The 9801-nt window shown below is 47.2% G+C and overlaps 1 protein-coding gene across 2 annotated transcripts in view; it reads right to left on the bottom strand.

The window, feature by feature from the left end:
• Positions 1 to 8221: 8221 nt before the first annotated feature.
• The window catches only part of GAP43 (growth associated protein 43), a 75904-nt gene continuing 74324 nt past the window's right edge, over positions 8222 to 9801 (bottom strand). For both annotated transcript variants that reach the window (XR_005595360.1, XM_039528144.1), the window contains one exon: positions 8222 to 8517. Coding sequence is in view for 1 of the 2 variants with exons in the window: in XM_039528144.1 (XP_039384078.1) it covers positions 8429 to 8517 (89 nt within the window). In the remaining variant the exon portion in view is untranslated. The remainder of the gene's footprint in view (positions 8518 to 9801) is intronic.

Genomic DNA, 9801 nt, shown 5'->3' with positions numbered 1-9801 from the left:
TGCAAGATCATCCAGCAACTTGTGAGAATCTCATACTTTGCTCATCTCTTTGTGGCTGATTTATTTGGCTCACTTGTGTGGCTCACTTTTTTGTGCAAAATGAAATTTAAAAAGGGAGGAAAAATTGTTTGAAAAAGGATCTTCATGTCTAATTAACCAAAATGTAATCAGTGACGCAAGAGAGTAGTTTCCTTTGCATATGTGTATTCCTTTTATCTATTTTTCTTAAAGGCTTTTCTGTTCATCTTTACAAGACAGCAGCCTCTACCAATCTTGATATCATGATGATGTAAGTCATTTGCAGGCGTAAAATAATACAACAGAGCAAAGTGTAGCAGATCAGGAGCCTGTGAAGAATTGTTCCCTACAAAGCGACAAAGAGTCCTGTGGCACCTTATAGACTAACAGATGTATTGGCGCATAAGCTTTCGTGGGTGAATACTCACTTCGTCAGATGCATGTGGTGGAAATTTTCAGAGGCAGGTATAAATATGCAGGCAAGAATCAGTCTAGAGATAACGAGGTTAGTTCAATCAGGGAGGATAAGGCCCTCTTCTAGCGGTTGAGGTGTGAACACCAAGGGAGGAGAAACTGATTTTGTAGTTGGCTAGCCATTCACAGTCTTTGGTTAATCCTGAGCTGATGGTATCAAATTTGCAAAGCAGTTTCTCCTTCCCTGGTGTTCACAACTCAACTGCTAGAAGAGGGCCTCATCCTCCCTGATTGAACTAACCTCGTTATTTCTAGACTGATTCTTGCCAGCATATTTATACCTGCCTCTGGACATTTCCACCACATGCATCTGACGAAGTGCGTATTCACCCACGAAAGCTCATGCTCCAATACGTCTGTTAGTCTATAAGGTGCTACAGGACTCTGTGTTGCTTTTTACAGATCCAGACTAACACAGCTACCCCTCTGATACTTGTTCCCTACAAGACACTTCATAATAAATGCCAAGTCAATGGCAGCAAGTTTAGCATTGAAGCTCTGAGTGACATCTTTGGGCATGATGAGCTTTTGCAGATGATGTCAGTAGGGCAATAGGTGTGGCACATTCATTGCCAACCCACTTGTCTTGCCAGAACATAAGAAGCTACCAACCAAACTCTGCTGCAGGAGGAGAGCTGAAGAGGTTAAGAGGGTGTGATAGGCCCACAGCCATATAAGCATTTAGGCAATGATTTTATCAATCTGGGGATAGGCTTGGAGGGGATGAATAAGTGGCAGAGAGCTCTATGCCATCCAAGGATTCCCGTCTCTCAGGGAGAGTCCTTGGCTGTCCCTTTAAGGTTTCCATGTGTCATGTGTGTGCTGCTGGGGCTTCACTGCATGCCAGTGGTTTTCAAACGATTTTCTGGCGACCCAGTTGAAGAAAATGGTTAATACCCACGACCCAATGGAGCTGGGGATGAGGGGTTTGGGCTGTGGGAGGGGCTCTGGGCTGGGGCAAGGGGATGGGGTGTGGGAGGGGATCAGGGCTCTGGGCTAGGGGTGCAGGCTGTGGGGTGGGGCCAGGGATGAGGGGTTTGGGGTACAGGAAGGGGCTCTGGGTTTGGGGGGGCTCAAGGCTGGGACAGGGGATTAGGTCGCAGGCTTACCTCAGGTGACTCCCGCTCAGCAGTGCAGCGGAGATGCTAAGGCAGGCTTCCTTCCTGTCCTGGCACCGCAAACGGTGCTGCACCCCGGGAGTGGCCAGCAGCAGGTCCAGCTCCTAGGTGGAAGCACGCAAGCGGCTCTGCGCTGCTATCGCCCGCAGCACTGCCCCCCCATCTCCCATTGGCTGGTTCCTGGCCAATGGGCATGTGGAGCCAGTGCTCAGGGGCAGCATGCAGAGCCCCATGGGCCCCCTACCTAGGAGCCTGACCTGCTGCTGGCTGCTTCCAGGGTGCAGCGCAGTGTCAGAACAGATAGGGACTAGCCTGCCTTAGCTGGGCAGCACCACTGACGAGACTTTTAATGGCCCGGTCAGCGGTGCTGACCAGAACCACCGCGACCCAGTGTCTTACATTCCACTACCCAGTAGTAGGTCCCGACCCACAGTTTGAAAACCACTGCTGTATTGCATCTAGTCTTAGCTAAGCCACTTTGAATTTTCAATACCAAATACTTGAAACAAACTGTTTGCAAACAAGCTACAGACCATGAATTATTTGCAGAAGTTCTTTGGGAAGAATGATTGCATTCAAGAATATGCTGATCTATTAATCTGGTTTTAGTTTTAAGTCTGGCATTTTGGCCATTTCCACATGAGGCTCCATGTTACATTCTCCCTCTCTATATTCCCCAGACAGTGCCATGCTGGATAGGGTGTGTGACAGTGCACCCAATAAGGCATCATGGAAATATGCTTATGAATGTATATATATGACGTAACTGGAATAATATTTTATGCTACATATGCCATGTAACATATCGCTGTAAAGGTTATGATCTACTGAATCTATTCATCCTATTTGTATGCCTGTGTCGTTGTTGTATTCGAAGTTATGAATATTGGCTGTGTACTTGCTTGGTTTCTAAGTAGCCTTAGTAAAGCATTTGGTCAGCTTCTTGAGAAAGGAATGTACAACTTAAGTGCACAATCAAGAAACACATAAAGGACAATGAATCTTGGAAAGCTCCAATCCATATACGCTGCATCCAAAGATGCTAAAGGAGTTGGCCGATGTGATTGCAGAGCCATTGGCGCATTATCTTTGAAAACTCATGGCCATCGGAGGGGATCCCGGATGACTGGAAAAAGGCTAATGTAGTGCCCATCTTTAAAAAAAGGAAGAAGGAGGATCCGGGGAACTACAGGCCAGTCAGCCTCACCTCAGTCCCTGGAAAAATCATGGAGCAGATCCTCGAGGAATCAATTCTGAAGCACTTAGAGGAGAGGAAAGTGATCAGGAACAGTCAGCATGGATTCACCAAGGGCAAGTCATGCCTGACTAACCTAATTGCCTTCTATGACAAAATAACTCGCTCTGTGGATGAGGGGAAAGCAGTGGACGTCTTATTCCTTGACTTTAGCAAAGCTTTTGATACCATCTCCCACAGCATTCTTGCCAGCAAGTTAAAGAAACATGGACTGGATGAATGGACTATAAGGTGGATAGAAATCTGGCTAGATCATCAGGCTCAACAGGTAGTGATCAATGGGTCCATGTCTAGTTGGCAGCCGGTATCCAACGGAGTACCCTAAGGGTTGGTCTTGGGGCCGGTTTTGTTCAATATCTTCATTAATGATCTGGAGGATGGCGTGGACTGCACCCTCATCAAGTTTGCAGATGACACTAAACTGGGAGGAGTGGTAGATACACTGGAAGGTAGGGATAGGATACAGAGGGACCTAGATAAATTAGAGGATTGGGTCAAAAGAAATCTGATGAGGTTCAACAAGGACAAGTGCAGAGTCCTGCACTTAGGACAGAATAATCCCATGCACTGCTACAGACTAGGGCCCAAATGGCTAGGCAGCAGTTCTGCAGAAAAGGACCTAGGGTTACAGTGGACAAGAAGCTGGATATGAATCAACAGTGTGCCCTTGTTGCCAAGAAGGCTAATGGCATTTTGGGCTGTATAAGTAGGGGCACTGCCAGCAGATCAAGGGATGTGATCATTCCCCTCTATTCGACATTGTTGAGGCCTCATCTGGAGTACTGTGTCCAGTTTTGGGCCCCACACCACAAGAAGAATGTGGAAAATTGGAAAGAGTCCAGCGGAGGGCAACAAAAATGATTAGGGGGCTGGAGCACATGACTTATGAGGAGAGGCGGAGGGAACTGGGATTGTTTAGTCTGCAGAAGAGAAGAATGAGGGGGATTTGGTAGCTGCTTTCAACTACCTGAAAGGGGGTTCCAAAGAGGATGGAACTAGACTGTTCTCAGTGGTATCAGATGACAGAACAAGGAGTAATGGTCTCAAGTTGCAGTAGTGGAGGTTTAGGTTGGATATTAGGAAAAACTTTTTCACTAGGAGGATGGTGAAGCACTGGAATGGGTTATCTAGAGAGGTGATGGAATCTCCTTCCTTAGAGGTTTAGAAGGTCAGGCTTGACAAAGCCCTGGCTGGGATGATTTAGTTGGGGATTGGTCCTGCTTTGAGCAGAGGGTTGGACTAGATGATTTCCTGAGGTCCCTTCCAACCCTGATATTGTATGATTCTAAGCCACTCTTCTTATAAAAAACCCTGTTTTATTTGCAAAGCGCTCTGAGAAATGTTAAGATGCAGTTGATACCTCCCCTGATAGCAGAAAAAGACCCCTATTTCAAAGACAAGGAATGCCTAGGAAGAGAGAAAAATGTTTCCATAGGTTGAGGAGGGAGGAAGGGCTTCAACCAGGAAGGAGTGAGGAGCAGACTGTTCATCTTCATCAAGCAGTGAAAGGGCAGATTAAAATGTTGGGATCCAAAGGCAGAGGGGCTGGAAAACCCTAATGTCATTCTTTCGACCCTTTCTGTTACAGTCAAATCTAAAAAGAAACCCTAGTACCATGATGAAAGATGAGGCTAAATAAAAGATGTCACCCCATGAACCCCTCCTTCTCTCAAATACCAAGAGCTGAATTCCAACTCTGCTGAATCTGTGCCCGAGAAAGGTTTTGCTTCAGATGGCAGTGTCTGAGAAAGATCAGACATTTTGTGCACCAGGAGCCACAAATGCGCTATGCCTTTCCAGAAGGGGCTGTGCTCAGTTTCCCTGTGATAGCAATTCGCCTCATACTCCCAGACCCATCAACTTCCACAACAGAGATGTGGAAGTGGGTGAGGTCTGACAACTAGTCCAGATGTGCCAAATTTGCTGGGTACTCGGGCAGCAGGGTTTCTAGGGTTTATGGCCCATCATGACATGGGAGAGTTAGGTTATATGCTATATATGACACAAATCTGTTTTAGAGAGACAAGGTGGATGAGGTAATATCTTTTATTGGACCAGCTTCTCTTGAGAGACAAGTGTTTGAGCTGCACAGAGCAGAAGAGCTCCGTTGCTATCTCTCTATAGTCGCCTCCTCTTCCTTTCTTTCAAATATTTCTAAGCACTGTAAGTGGCAATGCCAGGATCTATATACCAGTGGAACATTAAATGAAACCAGCTGCTTTTTGGTTGCATTTCCAGCAATCCAGTTTACTTTCAGATTAAGATCTCTGAGGCAATACCATGCATTTTTTACTTTTCTCTTTGAGGAGGAGGAGAGAGGAGGAACATAAGAATGGCCACACTGGTTCAGACCAGAGGTCCAGCTAGCCCAGTATCCTGTCCTCTGACAGTGGCCAGTGCCAGGTGCCCCAGAGGGAATGAAGAGAACAGGTAATCATCAAGTGATCTATCTCCTGTTGCCCATTCCCAGCTTCTGGCAAACAAAAGAGGAGTGGTGAGCCATTCTTCTGAAGCTGTTGCTTCTGTCACTGCATGAGACAGCCAGTGGCAAATGCATTGTGGGTAGCAGAATATCCACAGCCAGATGGAGCCTTTCTTTTGGTGTTACAGCTGTGAGGCCGGTTATTCCCATCTCCTGTCAAGGGCAATATTGCACAATAAGAGCACGGGGCACCATGGTTATCTAGTGTTGCCAAGAAGCCACAGTAAGAGCTGATGGGGGAGCGGGTGACAATAATCAGGACAGTGAAAGCGCACCACTCTGAGGAGTTATTACAGTCTTAAGAGAGCTTTTACAGAAGAGGCTATAAAAAGATGTTTCAGTAACACATTTAAATTGTTCTCTCTTACAGCTAATAAAGAGAACAGCAGATACTGACAACCACACTGCTTGGGGTGATAAGCCTGTCAGATCGCATCCATTAAGAAAGGCTGGCCCTAGGGAGTACTCGGCTGGTGATCTCCAAGGAAAACCCAGGGCAGGAAGTGGCACTAGTGACAGGAGGTGGTGCCTCTTGCTTCTGGGTCTGTGCCGAATCAATCTTCTAGCTCAGGGGTTCTCAAACTGGGGGTGGGGACCCCCTCAAGGGGTTGTGAGGTCATTACATGGGGGGTTGTGATCTCTCAGCCTCCACCCCAAACCCTGCTTTGCCTCCAGCATTTATAATGGTGTTAAATATTGTGATGAACTAGGAATGTTCTTAATGTTTTCTCTGAATACTGTGTTGGTGCCTCAGTGTCCCCTATGCTTAAGTATCTAGCAGAGCAAAGGGCCAGTGCACCTCAATGCCTGACGCTCTGTCTCCTAGAAACTGATGGCCTGGGCCCCTTCTCTGCAAAGGTGCCAACTGAAGGTGTTAGAGACAAAGGAGTCAGGTGACCTCCTGGCCCAGGGAAAGGAGCTGAGCAGAGGAGGAGGGGCTGGAGGGGTTTTCAGTGTGGAGCTGGCTGGGAACGAGGAGTGAAGTGCAGACGTGGGGGTCTGGCTCACTGCCCCCCAGAATGGACCCAGCCAAGGGGTCCAGTTCGTGGTACCTACAAGCTCTGTTTTAGACCGTCATCCTGTCATCGAATAAACCTCTGTGTTACTGGCTGGCTGAGAGTCACGTCTGACTGCGAAGTGGGAGTGCAGGACCCTCTGGCTTCCCCAGGACCCCACTGGGGCGGGCTCGCTGTGGGAAGCACACGGAGGGGCAGAGGATGCTGAATGCTCCAAGGAGAAACCCAGGAGGTGAAGACGTGTGAGCTTCTTGCCCTGAAAAAGTCTGCTCCAAGGGAGAGGAGGCTCCCCAAGGTCCTGACTGGCTTTGTGGGGAGCAGTTCCAGAGCATTGCCCAGGGACTCCATGACAAATATATTAAAAAGTGTATTTAATTTATTGGGGGGAGGTGTCGCACTCAGAGGCTTGTTATGTGAAAGGGGTCGCCAGTAAAAAAGTGTGAGACCCACTGCACTGGCTGGCTGCTAGGATGCACTGTGCTGCTGGAGATCAGACTATAAACTTAGGCCCTAATTAGAGCTGAGGCTAAAAAAGTTCAGCCCTTTCTTTGAAAAATAGGATGCCGTTCCCTTGCTCAGTACTGCTATTTCACCAGTTCTAGCCCTGGCCACATGGTCACGAACAGCCTGTCTCTCTGAGTGGTGTCCAACCTAGTCCCCCAAACATATTATTTCTGAAAAGTCAAGAGGCCCTAATAAATACTGGAACTACTGCTCTGGGCTCAGGCAGAGCTATGTGAGCTCTGATGCTGCTCTCCCTGGGGCCCAGCAGCGAATCAGGCCATGGCGCAGCTGGAGCTACTCTCCCCCTCGCTCCTCTACAATGCAGCAGGGGAGCTGTTGCACCAGGAAGGGAGAGCAGCCAAGGAGCGCTGCTGGCTCACCCCTAGACCTGCTCCCTTGGGGACGAGGAGCTGTGAGGCAACACCTCCTTTTAAAGGCACAGGGCCTGCTGAGGGAGCACATTGTCAATTCCTAATCAAACACAGATTTTCTTCCTAATGCAGTCACCATTGAGGGCCACAGCTTAGAGCCTCGAGGCCGCACGTGGCCACGCCTGAGCTACCCTAGAGTCTTCACCATGCGGTGTTGAGTGACTGTCATGATCAAACCCTAAGGGTCCCACAGTAGGTTGGGTTTTTTTGGTGTGTTTTATGCAGGAGTCAGCACATTAACCCTGATGCCCAGGCCAAAATCCAACCTAATGCCAGCCTGCCTCTCTGAAATTCCCTCAGTAGTTTCTGATGGCATCACCACTGTCCTGCTGTGTTGTGTTGGCTGGAGCAGAAGATGCTCCACCCAACATGTTGTCCAAAGCAAGAATCTCCCAACATACTCCATCAGGACGGACGGCACTATATAAACGCAAGACACTGGTATCATGATCATTATTCTTATTTATTATTATCATCGTCGTTCAGTTTGAAAAAGGAGCCTGGAGCCACGCGTGACGCTAATTGGCACATTTTGCTTTATTTTTTAAAACAAACGGGGGTGGGGGGGTTAATTTTCCTTCGTTTGTTTGTTTTTTTGTTCTCTTTAGTTCATTCCATCACATTGAAAAAGGAAGAAAAAGAAAAATGTGGGTTTTTTTTCATTTTTAACTCACTTGGTAAGTCTGGACTCCTCAGATGAACGGAACATTGCACACACACTTGGAACAGAGAGGGAGGGGAGGGGGAAGAGAGAGAGAGAGCGCTCGCGGCGGGCAGACAAACACACGCACGCGCCAGATCAAAGAACTCTGATACAGTGCAAGAATTTTCCCAAAATGATTGGATCATCATCATTACCAAACAACTCGCCATAACAACACCAAGAAACAAAGAAATGTTTAAGCCACACTGGTCGACTGGGATTTTTCCTGCTTTTTTTTTTTTTTTTTTGCTTTTTTTTTCTTTAAATGTTTGCCACACAGAGAGAAAAGGGGTTTAAGTGGGATGCGGGAGGGACGGACAGGCCCACGGGGGCGAGCAAGAGGTGGGAATCAAGATCGGGGGTGGGTACAGGAAGAAGGATACAGGAAAGGGGAAGTGAGGGGCAGTAGGGAGTCATTTCTTAATGTTCAGGCATTTTCTTGGTCCGCCTTGTTCTCATCTTCTTTCACCTCTTCCTGCTGGGCACTTTCAGTAGGTTTGGTTTCTTCTACAGCATCTAGTGGGGAAAGAGAGACGTGAGGGTTAGTTGTCTGAGCTACAGTGTACTTTTCACACACTTGTTGCAGGGGTCCTGAATGACTCCAGGTCCTTGTTCCCAAATGGGCCAAAATCTGACAGTTCTTATCTGGCATGTGTGTAGGTGACTGTGTGAAATGAATTTATATTGTCCAGATCCTAGTGGACAGGTGTATGCTTCACACAAACCAACATCATGATAAGCACTAATTAACCTTCTGATTTAGGGAGCCAGAACAGAAAGGCTGAAGGAGTGAATCAACCATACAAACACAATTGTAGAGAGGCAACACACCTGTTAGATCACCTAGTTTATCCTAAATCCCTGCCCAACCCCTAGAGCCAGTTGCAGGTTGTTTCCTTCTATACATTAGCTCATGTTTTTTCCCCGGTCTACTCTTAAGTAGGCCGTGAAGAGTGAACTCTCCACTCACTCCTAAGTGTTTGGAAGGTTACTTAGCCATACGGAAAAGTCCTATAGATTTTGATAGGGATGAGACCAAGGTTCTCTATACACATGACAGAGTTCTGCGGAAATTATTCTAGAACCCTATAGAATTGAATAGCAAATAGGAACCTATATCTATAGATTTTTTTTAAAAAGTACAGAAGTCTATAGCAGGGAGCTAATTTTCTATTAAATGCTATAAGAAGTTATAGAAGGGTTCTTATTCTCTAATTTCTCCTTCAGGACTTTCTATGGGCTCTAGTGGTGCAACGGGTTAGCACACAGTACTTATAAAGCAGTGTTGTGGGGAGTGATGCTGAGGTTGTGAGTTCAAACCTTGTTTGATGCACTAGTTTGGGGGGAGGGATAGCTCAGTGGTTTGCACGTTGGCCTGCTAAACCCAGGCTTGTGAGTTCAATTCTTGAGGGGGCTGTTTAGGGATCTGGGGAAAAAAATCTGTCTGGAGATTGGTCTTGCTTTGAGCAGGGGGTTGGACTAGATGACCTCCTGAGGTTCCTGACATCCTGTAAAGATACATCTGCCTGAGCTGTGACTAGAGGCCATCAGACAACTATCACCTGCCCTCAGTTAACATGAAATGTTAAAGTAAAATACTTTAAACAGGTGTCATTCTAGACATGTATTAAACAAGAGATCAGGAAGGGGGGGGCATTAGGGGGGAGACAAAGTAGATGGAAGTGGAATGATTTAAGTTGGAATGGACCTGCTTTTGGGTCATCCAGCCCATTCTCCTGTAGTAAGGGGGGCTGAGTGAACTGTTGCTGAAGCATCCCTGACACCCACACATCTTGTCTG

Source organism: Mauremys reevesii, linkage group 1, assembly GCF_016161935.1.
Source record: "Mauremys reevesii isolate NIE-2019 linkage group 1, ASM1616193v1, whole genome shotgun sequence".
Classification (NCBI taxonomy): domain Eukaryota; kingdom Metazoa; phylum Chordata; order Testudines; family Geoemydidae; genus Mauremys; species Mauremys reevesii.
This window is presented reverse-complemented; position numbering and strand designations above follow the sequence as displayed.